We start from the raw sequence: 20,854 nt of genomic DNA on the forward strand, positions 1-20,854 counted from the left end.
TCAAAGCATACTCTGATGCTGACCGAGCAGGATGTCCAGATGATCGTTGATCCACCTGGGGGTTTGCTGTCTATTTAGGGTCCAATCTTGTCTCATGGAATGCTCATAAACAGCTTACGGTTTCTCGTTCATCAATTGAATCTGAGTATAAAGCTCTTGCTGACACGGTTGCTGAAATAACTTGGTTGGAGGCTCTCTTGAATGAACTCGGTATTGTCACCAAGTCTTCACCTATGCTATAGTGTGACAATCTAGGTGCCACCTATCTATCTGCTAATCCCGTGTTTCATGCTCGCACAAAACATGTTGAAGTTGATTTCCATTTTGTCAGAGAAAAGGTGGCTCGAGGCAAACTTAAAGTTCAATTCATATCTACAAATGATCAAATCGCTGATGTGTTCACAAAGCCGCTACCGTCACAAAGATTTCTACTTCTAAGGTCCAAGTTGCAGGTTGTTCCCCACCCTCAACTTGCGAGGGAATATTAGACAATATATTATGTTAGATATTGTAGTTACAATCTTGATTTTAGATGGTAGTTGAATGTAATATTCTATTCTATATATAGGGATATATTGTAATGCATTAATCAAGAAATCAACAATTAAAATCACATTATGTGTTTCAACTGTAGATAAGGATATAATGGATAAATTTAACATTATTATTTTAAAATAGAAAGAAAAAATAGACATGACATGGCATATCTTGGTATTATCTAATAAGATTAGGAGTAAGGAACAAAAAGTTTTCAAACAACAGAATTTTGGTAAATGTTTCTCAATGTACATTTTGGTAAATAATTTTACCAACTACACTTTTTTAGAGAAAAAAAACTTGACAAACTTAATGGGTAATGGCTCGGGGGAAAACTAGTTCTGTAACAAAACGATAGTCAATATCAATATGTTTAGCCCACTTGTGAGAAAGACGCTATTGACTGATAAAGATCACACTAAGATTGCCACAAATAATCGTAAGTCAACTTGATGGCAAAACATAGAGTTCCTAGCAAAGCTATGTGATAGACACAATATAAGCACACATTAACCATAGCTCGGTATTCAAATTCATAACTCGACCATGATCTAAGTGAGTTCTTTTTACCATTCCATGAGACAAGATTTCCACTAAGAAAGAGCAACAAAAAATGAACAGTTAAAAGACTTATAAAGATACACCATCTTGACGTAGTGCATTGAAAAAGGTGATCATTTCCTCTAAAAAGTGAAATGTCTAATTGATGATCCCTACCATCTAAAGAGTCAAAGAATCAAGAAAAAATCTAAAATAGATTCGTTAACATATTTGAACATTTATAAATCAGTTGTGCCATCTTCATTCTTTAAACCCTTTACTTCTTGCATTTAATATTATTACTATAAAATAGCTTAATTAGCATTCTTTTGTCATTTTGAATGGCAATTTTTCTTACCAACTTAAATTCCACCTTTACAGCTAGGCCAACAGGTCATAGACTCATAGGTATTGCATTCTTAAATCAAGAAAAATTATTCAACACCCACTCAAGCTTTTAATATCTTTTAGTTTCTAGTAATTATGTTATATATGTTATATAAGTTAAGACATACAACTAGGAAAAAAAAACGGTTTGATTGGTTTCAACTCAGACTGGCAAAAGGAACGGGTCGAGCCGCAAAACTGTTGCGACGGGTTTGGTCAAAACGGGCAGATTTTAAATTACAGGGCAAGCTGAGTCGGGTCAAAACAGAGTGGGCCTGAGCAGGTTCACCGGCGGCATTTGTCTTCAGAATCCGAACAATGTTGGTAGTATCTTAATGCAACAAAAAGGTTCAAAACATTAACTATGCTAACACCTTAATACGCACTCTCTTGATAAAAAATGCTTTGTTTGACCACAAAAAGTCAATTCCCCAACTTGTTATGGCTATAAAGGAAATACAAGGTAATGCATCATAGTTACATACATGTGAGCTCGCAGAACCAATCCTCCAAAAGATCACTAGATTCATATTCAATAACTGATGCACGTAACCAGATAAAAACCCAACACAGGCGGTGGCTATTATTTTGACCAAAAATGGTCAACTGCTGCTTTTGTATCTGAAAACAAGCTACAAAAAAGGTTAAGCTGCCTTCAATTTCATGTAGCCATTTGAATTCGTAACCAAGTTTATCAATATCTTTTAGTGTGTATTTCTTTAACTGTAAATTGAAAACCGAGATGCACTGTTTATATTTATCAGAAGCGGTAATCTTGATTCATTGAGGGTCAAATCAAAAGGTTTAGCTAAAAGGGTAATCAGTCAAACAAGTTGAAAGTGGCCAATAATTAATTTCTTGTAATTTGTGCAAAGACTGTTTAATATTGGCTTAGCATGCTAATAATTTAAAAATGGTTTAAAATGGACAAAACCTCGGTTGTGATCTTCATAAACATAAATGTGGCACATGAGAATTGTTACCTAAAGATCAAGATCTGAGAGTTGAGATACTCTTTCTATTTCTTTGATAATAAGTTCCTTTTCCTCTTCAAATTGATCATCATCGCCACCTAAAGCATATATGTTATATGTCAAACAGACAGACTAAAAATGGCTACAAAGAAAAAGGTTCAAAGTCAAACAAAGTGTGTTACTTATGCATAAATTCTCTTAAACCATTTTATTCAGAAAACTGGATTATTATAGAAATAATATAACTTTTGTTATCATATTTCATTTGCTAAATTTTTATTAAAAAGTTTACTATTTTTTAATAGAAGATGTTCTAAAGTATACTATTGATGGGCTTATGCACAAATTCTCTTATATAATTTTATTCAGAAAACTAGATTATTAATGAAATAATAAAACTTCTATCATACGTTAAGAAAATATTACCTTTTCCAGCAGATAGATTGTTTAGCAATTCCAGCAATCTTTCATGGTTCTTGGCTAATATAACTTTTATTTCTCGAGGCTTATTTGGGTTAGCCACAAATATCTACATATACAAACCAACAGAATATGAATCCAAATGTAAGTGATTAAATGCATTATAGGAGTGCGTTTTCCTACCTTAAAAATGTGAAATGCGGAGATCTGGATGTTTTTGCTTGTATCCTGTCACAAACCATAGTCACAAATAAAGAGCATAAGTGTATATGCATGTAGGTATGTATATATGTATCTATGTATGTATGTAATACCGTTAGCAATGTCATCATGACCTTGATGTGCTGAACTTCTGCAATATACTTTTTCATAATATGAGAGCTCGGAGGCTCCAAAAGAAACTCTGACAAAAGCTACAATTTAAAAAGATCCATTCATTAGTTTTAATTTATATACATATATATATATATATATATATATATATATATATATATATGTATATATATATATGTATATATATATATGTATATATATATATGTATATATATATATGTATGTATAGGGGATGGATCTTGCGAGAAGTGATATTATAGCGAGAAGTGCGAGAAATAAATCTGGGTCATTGATATTTTGATCTATGGTTCATAATCATAATGGCATTCTTGTAATAAATATGGATTCATTTATGAGGCTTTTATTAGAAAATGAGTACTTTGGTTTTATTCTACCATAACAAATGCTTACAATCAATAAATTCCCTAAACATTTGCTAATAATTCATTTAATGATTAATATTAACATAATATTCCTATCCGAATTTAATACCAAGGTTTGACTACATTTTTTTTCTTTTGTTTCAAATAGACAAATATTGAAATACATCACGATATAACTTCAACTTGTTTTTTCTTTTTTTTTTTCATTTGTTTCAAATAATAAATAATGTGATTCATGAAATTATTTTACAAACTATTTTATACAAATAATATTGTGTAAGTTCATATATGTACTGTGTGGGTGATATCACGAATGTGTATTTGAAAATTTTACAAGTGTAGGTTATTAGCATGATATGTTATTTATTATATGTAGTTTAATGTAAAAAAAATTATTTTGTAGTGTGTAGGTTAATATATGTACTGTGTAGGTGGTATTTTGAATTGTGTATGTATAAATTATATCTTATGTAGGGTCATATATGTACTGTGTAGGTGGTATTTCGAATTGTGTATGTGTATATTTTATCGTGTGTAGGTCCATATATGTACCATGATCCATCTCCATAGGTGAGTATGCATGAATTCATCTGTAGGGCTTACATATGACGTGTCCCATGAGGTCCATTTCTTAATGGTAATGAGACACGAGCACGAAGACCCCATATGACTAACAACATGGATGATAAAGTCAGTAATGTATTTATACTTTTAAAGCACGTAGTGATCATGTTTAATGACTTATAATTGGTAGAAAACTGCGGGTTTGCTCTTTTTAGCTTTTTAATATCCATAAATCCACTTTGGAAATATGCATACCCAGATGACATACCGCATATAGACCCATGGTCTCCGAACCCCGGAGCATCTCTTCAATATAGGAGTTAAGCCTATAAAACCATACGCTTATGAAGTGTTAACCACTTAAACTAGTAGTATTTTTATTTATGTTTATATCACAAGCCATCTAGCATACTCTAACATTAAGCCTATCCAAGCATTGTTCAATAGTCTATTCATATTTTAAAATTTATTTTGGTGATCAAATCTAACAAAATGATTGAGTATGGCCCAATCTTTCATTCCAGTCCTTACACAGGGTTAGCTAAACAAACAGATGGTGTTTTTGACTAAAAAACAAGCAATTTAAAGGTTCCGTTAAGTCAACAACAAAAATATCCTTTCATTCTTAAAGCTGAGCCTACCGACACATCCCAAATTAAGTGCATTCCTCATTTTTATTATCTCGTATATATAATATTTTTGAAAAACAAACCCCAATTTTCTATCATTTTCCATTTATTTTGCAAAAACTCTTAATTCAAGGAACATTGATACTTTATAAAATTTCAATTTCTCCCATATCCCCACACTTGAGGCAAACATTATCCTCAATGTTTAAAATTTAACAATTCAAAAGAACATCAATAGGGACGGGGTTAAAATTCATTTCTTGGGCAATTTTAAAACCAGGCTTAATGTGATGGTTCTTACTAATTATACACGAATACAATTACACTCTTAACACAAAAACTAGCAAAACAAAGAAGAGAATGAAAACGAAATCACCTGATAAGAAATAAAACGCTCATGTATGACTCTCGTGCTCTCGGTGAACCTCTTTCCTTAACACTCAAAACGATATCTGCAAACTCAAAAAAATGTAGAAGCACGCTTCTCACAAGTATTAAAATAGGTCTTTTAAACTGTTTGCAAAACTGTTAATTTTTAGTTACCAACCGAGTTTAAATAAATCTCATAATCAAATTTGTTAAACGAGTAAAAATGTTAAAAGACCTAACTCACTTTTGTAGGAATCACGATTGCATTTAGCGTATGCAACAAGCTCTTTAAACCCCCCGTTAGCCCGAGTGGCGATTATGGTCTCGTGAAGGTTTATAGTGAACTACACCCACAAAGTTCAACTACAACAAAAATATACAAGAAACCAACCAAATATAAAAGTCCATATTTATTACCCAACCGAACCTCCCATTCATTTTCCCTTTAGCAGCAGAATAATAATAATAATATCAGTACAGACCATACGATAATAAAATTGAAAGATAAACCCAAAATATCGGTTGTGGCGGCTGCTACCGTCATCATCTACTCATCATCATCACCGGCCTTGCCAGATCCAGACCCTCCAGCCTCATAGTATCCTCCGTCAACATCTCCGTAACCACCAGAACCAGACAATGGCTGCTGCAACGAACCCGGCAATGGAATCTGCCAGTGGTAAAACATGGTCCTAAAATACCCTATGTTCTCATCCTGATAACCACGAAACTCATCATGTTAACCCCTCAACTCGTCATGCATCTGCAACTGCCTCTCAAACACATAATCCAAAGTCACAGGCTGTCGATGCTGCTGTGGTGGTGGTTGTCTCGGCTGGCATGGCTGATGCAGACGTGGCTTAGCAGGTGGCCTCTCCACACACTTCCTATGAGAACCAGCAGCCTGTCCAACATCCCTCACCGCAACCCACTGCGGTGGTTCATCATATGTAAATATGCCCTCCTTTTAGGTATCCTCAACACCGACCACACCTGTATTTGGCCCCTCTTTCAAATACTCCACCGGATATTTCCCAAACACACCTAAAAACCGGGCCACTCCCGTAATAATCAGCCCCAAAGCCAACCTCGTCGCAGCTGTATTAGCCTTGCGACCTCCTCGACCCAACGATGTCAACAACAATGTAGCCATATTCACCTCAACACCTCCAACAGTCCTAAGCAAACACAAAAGATCAAGATTACTACACTTATTGTGGCCTGACTGACGGTTAAGGATAGTGGATGCGATAACACGATGAATGTAACTGTGTACGGGATCACGAATGGAAAATGAAACAACACTACTCGAATGTGACCCCTCAGCAATAGTACTACAAAAAGCTCTCAAATCAACAGTCGACATCCAGTAACTACGGGTACTAGAGGTAACTCCTCGTATACTCTCTCTAAAAGCCTGAGTCTGCACAGCCGCCTCACTATACAACCCAGCCACCACAGCAAATCGAGGCACAATCATCTCAAATATCTGTCTCCAGAGAAAAAGAAACTGCAGGTGACTCATTGAAGTCTCCAATTTTATACCGAAACGTCGCATATAACTCATATACCAACTCCTCGTATTGGATCTGCTCAAACCTCAACCCATTCAACCAACGAGGGTCCAAATAACCTCTAACCCACTCAACATGTCCGAGTGTGGCCAATACATCCCAATCAAATGTCCGGTGACGTAACAACCCCACATCAGAAATCCTAGTAAATCTCCCTCTCTAGTGCATTCATGCTGAACCTCAATGATATTATGGAAAATCCTCTCCACTAGTGATAGTCTCAGCTGCTGCTCCATCAACAGGTATCTCATCCACCTCGTAGTGAACAGCTGGCCTCGAGTACTGCTGTGTCGTATAGTCGAAACCCTGCTGTCTCTTCGACCTCTTCCTCTTAGCAGCTCCTGTTCCTCCCATTTCATGTGGCATCTGCAATTAAATTAAGATAATCAGTTTTTGTCACTACAAACTTTGGGTGACAACCGTATAGCATTCCGGTCGCGACTGTCCCCACTAATAAAATATTAATAAAATATACACTCAAAAATGAAACAAAAACGAACAATAAAAATATTTTTGTAATTTTTCAAGTTTTTTTTTTAATTTGAACAATCATGACTTAATAATAAAAGACTCAATAACTTCAACGTTCCTCGAAAATACACATGTAAAGCATTTTAATCATGAAAAGACCATTTCAAACAAACACAACTAACCCCGGTCCCATGTTTAACCCAAACCAGTCACTTTTGAAGAACTTCAACCCACAATTTAGAAACTTTTGTTTAAACTTTATCGGTTTATCACTATCTTACTACAACCAAACCCAAAACCGAGTTCAACTAGCTTTTAACGACCTGACAAACCAACATAAAAAAGCATGCACCCAAGTTTTCAACAATCTCAAAAACATTGGCTGAAAATAATTCCAGCGATCCGAAACGTAAAACTCAGCCACCCATTTGATCAAAATTGGGAAAAAGCTCATGATAAACAACCTAAAACTTGGATAATCCCGTCTTTAAAATACCCATTTTTAACAAACCAAACCCGTCAACCCGCACTAAAACTTTCAAATTATCACACATCAACAAACCGACAACCGAAATCAAACAGTCAAACAAGCATAATCAAACTGAAATCAAAACTTACCATAACCAATAACCAATTCTAATTAAAATAACCAATGTACCTTGGATCGGAAATAGAATTAGGTGATGAAATAGGTAAGCTAGTGGTGTCGGTGACGGCCGGTGATGGTGACGGCGATGGGTACGTGAGTGATGGCGGTGGATTGGTGATGCGGTTATGTGATAAGGAAATCTGATCTTACGCAGTGTAGGGATAAATGACGGTTTCGAATACAATATATTTTTTTTTTTTGCAAATTTACTTTCCTTCAGGCGGCGCGAAGGAGGTTTAAAGAGTGCAATTCGCGTATCACGAAAGACAAAAAGAAAGTTCTAGGGTTTTTCTACTTCGCGTCGCGAGAAAAACCAAAATTAATTTTCTTAGCGTCGCGCGAAGAAAATGAATACTGTTGAAATGTTACGCGAAGGACACCTTAGAAAACTGGTTCGCCCAGTGCGAACCATACTTTTCACAGAGGAAAAACGATGATTTTTAGTGATAAAAAATTTTCTATCTTTTACGTTTTCTTGGTTATCTTCCCCCGCCACCAATTTGGTCAACAAGTACCCATCAAACACTTACCTGGGGCTCCCTCTGGCAACAATATCGCTTACCAAAAGCTCTTTAGGACAATCAACAATGCCGCGTCCCCACACTCGATCTTTGCTTAACACTGCGCATTCAAGGAAAACAATTAAACTAACAAGACTCAATGCAAAAAATACAACTTACAAAATACCGGGTTGCCTCCCGGTTAGTGCTGAATTGAATGTTTACAGCTCTGCATTCCTTGGTTCTTTCAGTTAACCGAATAAGTCGGTTCGTCCGCCATGAAGCAAACTTCCAACTCATGTATCTCCTTGTTCAAATCCGCATCTTCCAAGTATTGTTTCAAACGATGCCCGTTGACGACTTGCTTCAGATGATCATCGAAATCCTCGATCTCGACCTCTCCAAACTTGCCAGCTCGCTTAACTTGATATGGTCCCGTCCATTTGCTCTTCAGCTTTCCCGGGAAAAGTTTCAATCACGAGTTATAGAGCCAAACTCGTTGCCTCTCTTCAAATGTCTTTCTTCGCAACTTGGCATCATGAACCCTTTTCATCTTATCTTTGTAAGCGGATGCATACTCTTATTTTTAATCTCTCAATTCTTCCAACTCTTCCAGTTCAACTTTATCTGTTTACCTGCACACTCATAATCTAGACTAATATTCTTAACCGCCCATAACACACGATGGGCTAGTTCAACATGTAAATGACACCCTTTCCCATAAACCAATTGATAAGGGGTGGTTACAATAGGCAGTTTATAAGCAGTGCGGTAAGCCCATAAAGCATCATTTAGTTTGTTTAACAAATCTTTACGATCGGGTCATACTGTTTTTTGTAAAATCTCTTTTATCTGCCTATTGGAAACCTCCACTTGCCCACTCATTTGAGGGTGATATGGAGTGGCAATTCGGTGGTTTACACCGTATTGTTTAAGTAATTTGCCAAAATTTAAAATTTTGAAATGTGAACCCCCATCACTAATGATGATGCGAGGAACACCAAATTGTGAAAATATATTGGATTGGACAAATTTACGAACAACGGTATGGTCGTTTGTCTTGGTGGCGATTGCTTCTACCGACTTAGACATATAATCGACCGCCACCAAGATGTACAACTTACCACAAATTAGGAAACGGGCCCATGAAATCAATCCCCCAAACATCAAAAATGTCAACAACTAGGATCGGTTGCATGGGCATCTCGCCCCTCTTTGAGATGCCACCCATTTGTAGGCATCTAACACAATTTCTCACAAACGCTGCCGCATCCTTAAAAATGGTATGCCAATAAAATCCACATGCAAGCACTCGGTGCCCCGACTTTTGACCGCTAAAATGACTTCCACAATCTGATGAATGAGCATGACGCAACACATTTATAAGCTCTTCCTCCGTATACAACGCCTCATCTCTTGATCTGCGCCAACCTTGAACAAATCCAGATCTTCCCACACGTAATGCTTTACCTGAAAGAGGAAATGCCGCAACTTCTTCCTCGGCCAAAACTCTGGAATTGTATATGCAACAAGAAAGTTAATAATATCAGCATACCATGGTAAAGTTGAAACAGAAAACAATTGCTCATCCAGAACCGATACGTTTATGGCTCTCTCATCTTCCTCCTCTTCTTTTCCCACCAATCTGGACAAGTGATCCGCAACATTCTCGCTCCCCTTCTTGTCACGGATCTCCACATCAAACTCTTGGAGTAACAAAATCCATATATATGTCACTCAATTTATGAGCATCAATATATATATACTAGTTTTAGACCCCGTGTGTTACACGGGATGATCCAAATAGTAAAATTATAAATAAAGTTAATCAATAAGTACATAATATATGTGAATAAAATATATTACATATATATTTCTTAATCTTATTACTGAAATTTTAAAACTAAATACCAACTATGTCATTGAAATCAAAATTGTGGAACCTACCAGATAAATTTTAAAAATACCATAATGTCCGTAAATAATATGCTAAATAGGATCACAATCTATAACACTACAAAGTAATATCTTTTTTTTTCATAGAAAACATTAAAAGGTACTTGTACACTTAAACACATATTTTGGGGTATTTTTGACTTGTTTCCTTTTAGTTAAAAATGTAGCTTAGCTTATTCTATGCATTAAGAATGAAACATAACCCAAATTCACATCATGAAAACAACAATAAAGTCATTCAATTAAGATAAAAACACATTCAAGATGAGAATTAAGTACGAATCAATTCAGCGAAATATAAAAAACCCCTTAATAATCATATAAATCAAATAATAAGCAAACTTGTCAAAACAAATTCAAAATCAAAGCAATGAAAATAAAATCAAACAAATATTGTTAAATTCCAAGGAACACTGTGAGAATCCAAAATGAAACTATTTAAATCAAATATTGTTTAATATAATGTTTTCATTTTTTTTACTATTGTAATATGATTATTGTATATATTATTAACAAACTGATCTTTTTTTCATTGAAATAAATTATATTAGTTAAACAAATTGATTTTATATCAAATAAAAACGACTTAAATTTGGAGATGATATATAAACTTATAACTGAATTTGAATTTAAATATAAAATTTATCAAGATATAACCTAATAACCTAGCTATTATGATTAACTTATACATAGAAAATATATATTTATTATAATTAAATATCTATAAGATATAAAAGTAAAGGCGTTTTAGTGGGAAAAAATTGTTAGATGAAATATAGTGATGACATGTGGCACAATTATTTTCTTTTATTAGAATAGGTAGAAATATATAGGGAGAGAATCAAGAGAAAACTCATCTTTAGAGACAAAACTTAAAAACTCCTAAAGAATTATTTTTAATTAAAAATAAAAAAATATTTTCAAAATTCTGTTTTTGCCATTATTCTTATAATTTCTTACCATTTGCTCGAAAAAAATAAAATAAAATAAAATAAAAAAATCCGTTGTATTGCACATACGTATTAAACATATCTTAAACATGTGTATTACTATGTATTTTTAAGTTTAATAGTGTTTAATTGCATATATTCAATATTTGTGTATTGTATATGTTGTGTAGTGTTGTATTGTATGGATAAAAATGATAATAAAATAAAAGTCGATGTAGTGCGCATGTGCGTTAATGTTGTATTACACATATGTACTAATGTGTATTCGATGTGCATATTAATCTTATATTGCATATATACAATAGTGTGTATCAAATATGTGCAATAGTGTTGTATTCTATACAATACAAACACTTTTGCATATATGCAATGCATACCATTACACATGCGCTACACCAACGAGGTTACCGACAAGAGTTTTTTTTTTTTTCAACCAATAACAACATATAAGAATAATGGAAAATAAAATAAACTTCAAAAAAAATTTAAAAAAAAGTTAAAAATAGTTTTCAGAAGTTTTATGTTTTCTCTTTAAGATATGTTTTTACTGGATCTCACCCCTATATAACTTAAACAATAATTTAAAACTTTTAAAATAATAACGGTTACGATCGTGGAAGAACAAATAAAAAAAAACAGAGTCATAACAATTGTTCCAATAACTTCCACGTTAAGAGTTTTTTTCTTTTAATTTAACTTTTATATTTATAAATAACACAAAAATAGTGACTCCTTTTAAATAAAACAAAAGACAATAAATTAAAATCATAATGAACAAGTTAATAACCTTAATTCTAGTTGTGGATAATACTCATAATACAAATCATATGGTTAACATAATTGCTGGATCCTATTTCGGCTGACCGGGGAGGGCTCCTAACGATTTACAAGAATGGGATCAATGCAAGAGTGTGTGGTGTGATTGGTATATGGGGTGAATGAATATTACAAATGTCATCTCCTCTTTATTTATAAAGGAGAACGAGTACATACAAAGACCTACGTTCTATTACTTCCGGCTGGGTCCTTTGGTCCGCTCTTCTTTCCCATGGGCCTTGCTTCCTTCGAAGATCTTTATCTCCTGGTTACTATCCCTTATCCCGGATCATGCGTGTCTCGGGCCACACACTGGATTGGACATGTTGCATGAGTTTCCCTCGCAAACCATTTTCCCTCCAAGCCATCTTCTAGAACCTTTTGTGCTATTGGGCCCAACCTTGTTGGGCCTTGCGTGGGTTACTAGGCTGAGGCATGCCCATGAGCCCGTCTTATGGGTAGGCTCTTCAATAATTGTTTAACATACGGAATATACCAAAATTCTCGCAATCCGAACAACGCATTTAAATGCAAGTCATGATACAAATCATGTGTTTAACATAATTTTCTTTTTACCATATTCATACGAGCGATTAATTTTTAGGATTCAGGAAGACTTATAAAAAAATCACTATGAATCTTTTCATAAAGAAATCGATCCTTATATGTAGTTAAATCTCATACCTTATTTGTAAAAATATATTTGTAATTGTTATGATATGTAGTAAAACAAATAAGTTTCTTTTATTACTTAAACTAATTAGAAGATTTAATAAATATCAAAAGATTTATAAAAAGGAAAAATCGTTAATTGAATTTACCTTGGTTTAGTAATTTACTAAGGGTCCTGCTAGGGACACTCACCACACCCATGAATACGCCGCCTATAGGCCGTATTAGGATACGATTTGACGTCCTAGCCTGGCTCTGTCATAGGGTTGTCGGATCGTACCCTAATATGCCGCGTATAGGCCTATACGCGGCGTATTGGGTTTTGTATATTATTGGAGCCCGGCTCCCTCCCCTCCCTCTCCACCATTTCTCTTTTCCTTTTTTTTTACCTCACCCTCACCCTCACCCTCACCCTCTTCATTCAACCAACACCAACAACCATATATTTCCGGAGTCGGACAAGAAGATGCCGGACGGCGCTAACGGTCAGTCGGAGTTAAACCAGGTTTCGTTTTATATTTATTTAGTACATGTTAGGACATAGTTGTAGATGTTAGGACAGATATTTGGTGAATGCTTTACTTTTGAAATTTGTCAAGGCACCGACCGTTATACTACACCATGCCTACTATATAGACACCACCTATATGAGCCTAAACTGTTTTATGGTAACCCTATTTCATCGGGCCTCCCAAACTTAAAATAGATTTCCCGTACTGTTACCGTTATTGTTAAAATTTTTATTATATTATTACTATTAAAATATTAATATTATTATTAAGATATTGTTGTTATGAAAATATTATTGTTAATAAAATAAAATACTATTATTGTATTTATTAAAATAGTATTATTATTATTAAAATAAAAATATTAAAATACTAATAAAATATAAATTATTATATTATTATTATTATTATTAAAATCTTATTAAAATAATAATATTAAAATACTATTAAAATATTTATTATTATTATATTATTATTATTCTAAACATATAATTATTAGTATTAAAGCATTAATTTTTATATTATAATTAGTACTAAAATATTATTATTATTAGGTACCTGATATACGCCAAAGATTCAGATGCCGGAGTTAAGTGGCGACGCAAGACGTTCAGAGGTACGTTCGTATAGCGTATTGTATAATATAATATAATATAATTATTTTATTATTATATTATATTATGTTATATTGTATTATATCAAACGGGTGCTGGTTATGTTAGGGAGTTTTTCTAGAAAAGCCCACTAGTGTTGTCTTATTATGGTTTTTTTTCTTTTTTTTATTTGTTTTCTTTTCTTTTGTTATTATTAATGTTATTTATGATTATTATTAATATTAAATTATTTACTTATCAATAACATATTATTATTCGAAATTCGATAAAGGGCGTTCAGTAGCAGGACTTATTTGGGAAAATTGACAGTGCGAAACGAACTATTAATTTATTGGATGGTTTCGTTATGGGCATCTTAAATCAGTTATAGTGGCTTACTTGGGAAAACTGTCATTTCCAAACGAACTTTCAATTTCTTGGCTGCTTTCGTTATCGACATCTCAAATCTGGCTCTTCGATTTCTTCGAACTCCAACTGTCTTGACCGTTGGTCACCACCGGCAACCGTAGTTGTGTTCACTCAAACACATATCCGTCATCACTAAGCTTAAACTTAGGCTTGTTATTAGTTTTATTTTTAATTGGGGGTATTCTAAGTTGATCATCTTGCGTATATTAAAGAATTATCGGCGTATATATATATATACGTATATATATAGTAGATGTGCGGTAAAAGAATTCATTGCGCCGACATAACCAGCACCAGATTGAGATACTAGTTTGATGAGTTTGAATCTCTCGAATCTGCGGTATCCGCTAACGACAGCGAGAATGGGAGCCCCTACTTTGGAGAGATAGGTGGAAATTCGGTCATTGCTCCAACATAACGAGCACCAGATTGAGATATTAGTTCGGACTTAGCTGAACCGGTTCACACGTATGTAGACGTGGATTTAGGTTCGGTGTTGACGCAGATATTAACACGTTTGTTTACAGCTTTCGTTATCACCGGCATAATACACAATAAAAGCACAAACTCAAACAACAATCCATACAATAGCAATTGTCTTCATTATTTTTCTCTTCTTCTTGTTTGACTGGTCGTTGAAGAGAATTGCTATTGTATGGATTGTTGTTTGAGTTTGTGCTTTCATTGTGTATTAGCAAACGTGTTAATATCAGCGTCAACACTGAGCCTAAATCTACGTCAGCATACGTGTCAACCGGTTCAGGTAAGTCCGGGCTAATATCTTAGTCTGGTGCTCGTTAAACTGGAGCAATGACCGAATTTCCACTTATCTGTCCAAAGTATGGGCTCACGTTCTTGCTGCCGTTAATGGATACCGCGGATCAAAGAGATTTAAACTTATCAAACTAGCATCTCGATCTGGTGCTGGTTATGTAGGCGCAATGAATTCTTATACCGCACATCTACTATATATATACGTGTATATACGTATATACGTATATATACGTATATAATATATACGTACGTATATACGTATATACGTATATACGTACGTATATATTATATACGTATATATACGTGTATATATATACGCCGATAATTCTTTAATATACGCAAGATGATCAACTTAGAATACCCCCAACTAAAAATAAAACTAATAACAAGCCTAAGCTTAAGCTTAGTGACGACGGATATGTGTTGAGTGAACACAACTACGGTTGCCGGTGGTGGCCGAAGGTCAAGACCGTTGGAGTTTGAAGATATCGAATAGGCGGATTTGAGATGCCGATAACGAAAGCAGCCAAGAAAGGGTTCGTTTGGCAATGTCAGTTTTTTCCAAGGTAATCACTGTAACTGATTCAAGTTTTCCATAACGACAGGAGCCAATAAATTGAAAGGTCGTTTCGCAATATCAATTTTCCCATATAAGCCCTGCTACTGAACACCCTTTGCCGAATTGTGAATAATAATATGTTATTCATAAATAAAATAAAATTAATAATAATTATTATAAATAACAATAAATAACAAAAAAAAAGAAAAGAAAAAAAAATAAAAACATAATAAGACAAGCTGGTGGGTTTTTCTAGAAAAGCTCCCTAATACGCCTCGTATAGACATATACGCAGCGTATTAGTTTGATGACAACCTGCCCTGCAAAAGCTGGGCTAGATTGTCAACTCGTACCTTATACACCGCGTATAGATCTATACGCGGCTTATTGCTTTTGCTGAATTATTGAGGAGCCTGGCTCCCCTCCCTTCCCCTCCTTTCCTTTCTCTATTATAAAGCGGATCATATGCCTCTGGATGTTCAACCAAAAAACAACACAACATTTGTACTATATATACCTAGAATGTCTTGGTTTAACCATTTACTTCCGGAGGAGGAGCCGGGTTTCGCCGCTAACAATCAGCCTGGCACATCGTGGTTACCCGACTTGAACCAGGTTTCGTTATATATTTATTTAGTATGAATTTGGTAGTTTTTTTTACTAACACATGCTACTACATTACGTTTTGTTAGGAGTATGTCGGGTATGAACGGTGGTGGAGCTGGAAACGAACGAAGGGTGGTGGAGGGCGATGTTCAGGAAAGCGGATGAAAGATTGTACAGCTGGGTTCATTCCAGCATTCCGTACTCCAACACGGTCAAACCGGCGCCGCCGAGTCGTTGGTTCAGCTTACCCGGTCACGGGCACATGGCTGCTCAAACATACGCGTGTGTATTAGTCAACCTAGCTGGCAATCAAACCGAATCTTACTTCCTATTGAGAATCGGTCCTGACTTGATCCCGGATCCACTAGTCATAGGCATCGCTAACTGGGGAGGTGATCACTGGATATATATCTGGTAGGGGATTTCCCAATGCCTACGCCAAACCCTAATTGGGCAAGAAGCGCCGTACCGGAGGTGCTCGAATGGAAAACACGGTTTGGACAGCGTTTGAAGGAGTACGAAGAGATATGCCAGGGTTGGCAAAGGAAACCCTCTAACGTAGATCTAGACAGCTTATAAAATACAATGTATCAATGGATGTATATAGACTCACACACACACATATATACATACATAAATAATAATAAATGAATATATAATAATAATATTAATAACTGAATAATATAAAATAAAAATAAGAATAATAATAAAAATAATAATAATAATAAATAATAATTAAATAACAAATTAATATTAATATTAATAACTAATAAATAATAAATACTAATAATTCTAATAAATAATAAAAATAGGCTGAATACGCCGCGTATAGGTCTATATGCGGCGTATTTGTGTCACACCCCAACTAGGGCCTAGGTGTGACACCCGTAGTTGGTACCTGTTTTGTAAATACATCAGAATTGCGGTTATTGAGCGGAAGTATTTGATTATAATAAAATATAAATTTATTTTATAAATCTCTTGAATAATAAATATCCAAGTATTTGGTTTACAAATCTTATTTATTTTTGTTTACAATATTTTAATTATTTAAAACTGAGCCATCTCCACCTGCGAGCATCTAACTCCATAAATGATTCTTATGCCTTGCTATCTATACTATGCTTGTTTTCCTGTAATGTGGGGAAAAATACAGTGATTTGCTGGTGAATCGTAGACTCTAAAAGTATTAAAATAACAATTATAATACAAATATAGATTTCTTAACACATTTCAGCAGAAATATTTCTACTTCCGGTATTTGGAATACTGCCCTACACACACACAAGTCTCCGAGCCACAAAGCCCATTCCAGAGGACAAGTTATAACCGTTAGCCCGCGACCACGTAGCCTTTGACTGTTAGGCTGAACAGTTATGTTTGGATCCAGACACATGTGTATTCGGTCTGAGTTGTTCTTATTCTCTCATTTGTATTACAACGTTTTAGAGATCACGTAATCTCATGCAAATGTTTTGACTGACTTTATAAGACAAACAACCTGTCTATCTTATAAAGTATAAATAGTTTTGACTGTTTATAAACGTTTAATGTATTCACGTGTGATTGACTGTCTGAATGATGTGGTGATCTCGTTTGAAAACCTTTGTGAATGAATGATGATTGACCTATAATAAAATATGTTTATATAAATACCCGGATCATCTCTTGATCCAGCTACAGACCTTTAGTCTGGTTTTATAGCTTTAAACCTTGATTGATCATTTGTTTGAATAAAATATTTAGATCCATATTCTTTTCATTTGTTTACAAATCATGAGTTGAGTTTCTTCTTAATGAAGAAACATCTATTGATAGGTTTCTTCTTCAAGAAGAAACATTGAATGACTATAACCTTGGTATGTAAAATCTTGTGATTCTTAGTTATGAAGAAAACTATATCTCTTGCATATAATGTTTCCTAATTATGAAGAAACTATTTCTGACTATATCCTTTTATATGTAAAAGCTTATGTTTCTTAATCATGAAAAAACATTATTTTAGCTATAACCTTTGCATGTATAAAGCTTTTGTAAACATAACTATGATCAAGGTTTGGGCTATACCCCTGACTATGGTCTAAGCCATATAATATAATAACAATAAAAGAATATTTAGGCAGAACCCCTACCTTACACGGTTATTCGGAGTTTATATGCTTAAGCTTGTACGGGCAGTACTTCTACTCTCTATCGCGTATTGAGGTTCAAATCGTCGGAACTTCTAGGCTTGGAACGTACTACGAGGCGTGGTACGCAAAACGAGGCTAACTATGTGAAAGTAGTGGTGTTTGGTGTGAGAATGGAAATGTCATGAGCATCCCCTTTTATAGCCGAAATTGGGTACCATCTCGTAGCGCGAAGGTCCCTTCTACTTGGGCATCGCGTAGCACGATGTCAGGCACGTGTTATGCTGACTCAGCCCTAGCGTCTGCCACGTGTCCCCCCCCCCCCAATGCGACACGTGTTTGGTGACTCATACAACCCCATTGCGTAGCGCGATGGTGTTGTTCCTGGGCTCATCGCGTAGCGCGATGGTTCCTGAAATCAGATTTTTCACTTTTGGTCCTTCATCTTTGATAACTTGCCACTTCTTGGTCACACTTCCATTTTACAAAAATAATAAAGCGGCCCTTATGCGGCTCGCGCCGATGCGAGCGTGCGAAATGCAAAGTGCGCCATGAAAACGCCACATTACGCCCATTGCCTGAGTCCAAGTCCGAATCCAAGTCCATGCGCGTGCACGTCGGGTGCTTCGCACCCTCCGCTAGGACTATGGAGAGTGGTTAGCCACATTAAAACATTTCTATGGAAACTTGCTTCCTTATAAAGAGCTTCCATTTCTTTTCTTGTTTTCATGTGGGATGAAAGTTATCTTCCTTATCTATACCATGTAGAATGCTTCCATTTTCTTCCATCTTTCCATGTGGGATTGAATTTCCTTATTTTCTGATATATCTTTATTTTCCTTATCTCATTTTTTCCCATTACTTGTCTTGTGAATATTTTTAATCACTCAACTTTCAAAGTTGACATTTTTAGTCCAAAAAAATTATGGGATTTTCTAGGATGTTATAATTTGTGCCCCTTATATTGAACGCCGACTGCTTAACTGCCACTTTATTTCAAATTTCAAACTCCCGCCCGAGCATCCGAGCATCCAAACACGAGTCTATATTGGACCGACACCGACCGGATTACGACACGAGCCGAGAAGATTTAACCCGACACCGACACGACATGGACGTAATTTTTTAATATTATGTTGATGATGATGATGATGATTATGTTAAGATGATGATGATGATGATGTATTGTTGATGATGTGATGATGATGATGCTGTTGTGTGGATGGATAAAACCGGCGGCCGAAGTCCCGCCTTAATATGGCCGGAGTCCGGCCGTCGGTTTGCAGGGACTATCAGCGGCGGCGTATAACCCTATACGCTGCCTCTGATATATATATATTTTTATGTAATTTATTATTAGTATTGTTATTATTTATTTTTTATTATTAACATTATCTATTTTATTATAAATATTATTATTAATATTTATTATTAGTATTTATTAATATTAATATTATTATTATTATTGTTATTATTTATTATTATTAGTAGTAGTAGTAGTAGTAGTATTGTTGTTGTTGTTATTATTGTAATTGTTATTGTTATTATTATTACTATTATTATTTGTTATTATTATAGTTTGGGGACGACGAGATTGAGGGGGAGCTCGAGCAGCAGTCGGGGCTGGGACCCCCACCGGGTGACGACGTGTTGATCACCTACCCTCATGTGCAGTTCGAGGAGGGTTCTGACGCCCACACACGATACACTCACCTACGCCAGATGTACCCGTTTCCCAACACGGTTATATCCTGGTCGTTTTTGGAGTCCTGTGACGCTCACACTGGAGGTTTACTCCACGATACACGTTACGTAAGTTTACTCCACGTTGTTATGTTTTTAATATATTTATTATATTATATTATATTATTGCAGGCCCCGTGCGTCTGGTACGCCCGAGACTCGGATGAGGGTGCCAGACGTCGATACGACACAGTCGGAGGTTTCCTTCCGCATGTTCGGGCAGGACGTCCATCTCTCCATGGAGCAGTTCGCGGTTGTTCTGGGCTTAGACACCGAGCAGGAGGTGACCAGCCTGATATACACGGAGAGCATCAACCAAATGCCGGAGGACGACCTACAGGTATGGTGGAGGGCCATCAGCGATCAGGACTTAGGGGATAGGCCCTTGGACACCAAGTCCAAGGTCTTGGCTATTAGGGACCCGCTACACAGGTACGTTCTTAAAATGTATTGTATTGGTTAATATAACGTAATATATATTATATTATATTATATTATATTATATTATATTATATTATATTATATTATATTATATTATATTATATTATATTATATTATATTATATTATATTATATTATATTACACACGTACCAACACAGGCTGATTGCGACGTCCATCGCGGGTCGCAATCAGGTCGCGGAGCACTGCAGCCTACGCGACCTGTTTTTTTTTAGGTGTCTGCTGACTCACATGCACTGCAACCTCGCTAGGGGGTTTGCAGACTCTTTTGTCGACTACCAATTCAGGCAGGGACGAGGGTCCTTGATGGGTGCCGGGTACGTCACCCA

General features: G+C 35.3%; 1 protein-coding gene across 1 annotated transcript; it reads right to left on the minus strand.

Moving 5' to 3' along the window:
- Nucleotides 1-1,855: 1,855 nt before the first annotated feature.
- On the minus strand, nucleotides 1,856-3,271 carry LOC143594078 (uncharacterized). Its single transcript, XM_077073484.1, has 5 exons — nucleotides 3,173-3,271; nucleotides 3,042-3,086; nucleotides 2,865-2,967; nucleotides 2,448-2,536; nucleotides 1,856-2,085 (listed from the first exon to the last, which is right to left on the minus strand). The coding sequence occupies exons 1-4, from the start codon at nucleotides 3,227-3,229 to the stop codon at nucleotides 2,448-2,450; spliced, it is 294 nt and encodes a 97-aa protein (XP_076929599.1). The 5' UTR covers nucleotides 3,230-3,271; the 3' UTR covers nucleotides 1,856-2,085.
- Between the last annotated feature and the right edge of the window lie 17,583 nt (nucleotides 3,272-20,854).

This window comes from Bidens hawaiensis, unplaced genomic scaffold, assembly GCF_021521415.1.
Source record: "Bidens hawaiensis isolate Kalapana, Puna unplaced genomic scaffold, B.hawaiensis_p1.1 tig00001692_1, whole genome shotgun sequence".
Lineage (NCBI taxonomy): Eukaryota > Viridiplantae > Streptophyta > Magnoliopsida > Asterales > Asteraceae > Bidens > Bidens hawaiensis.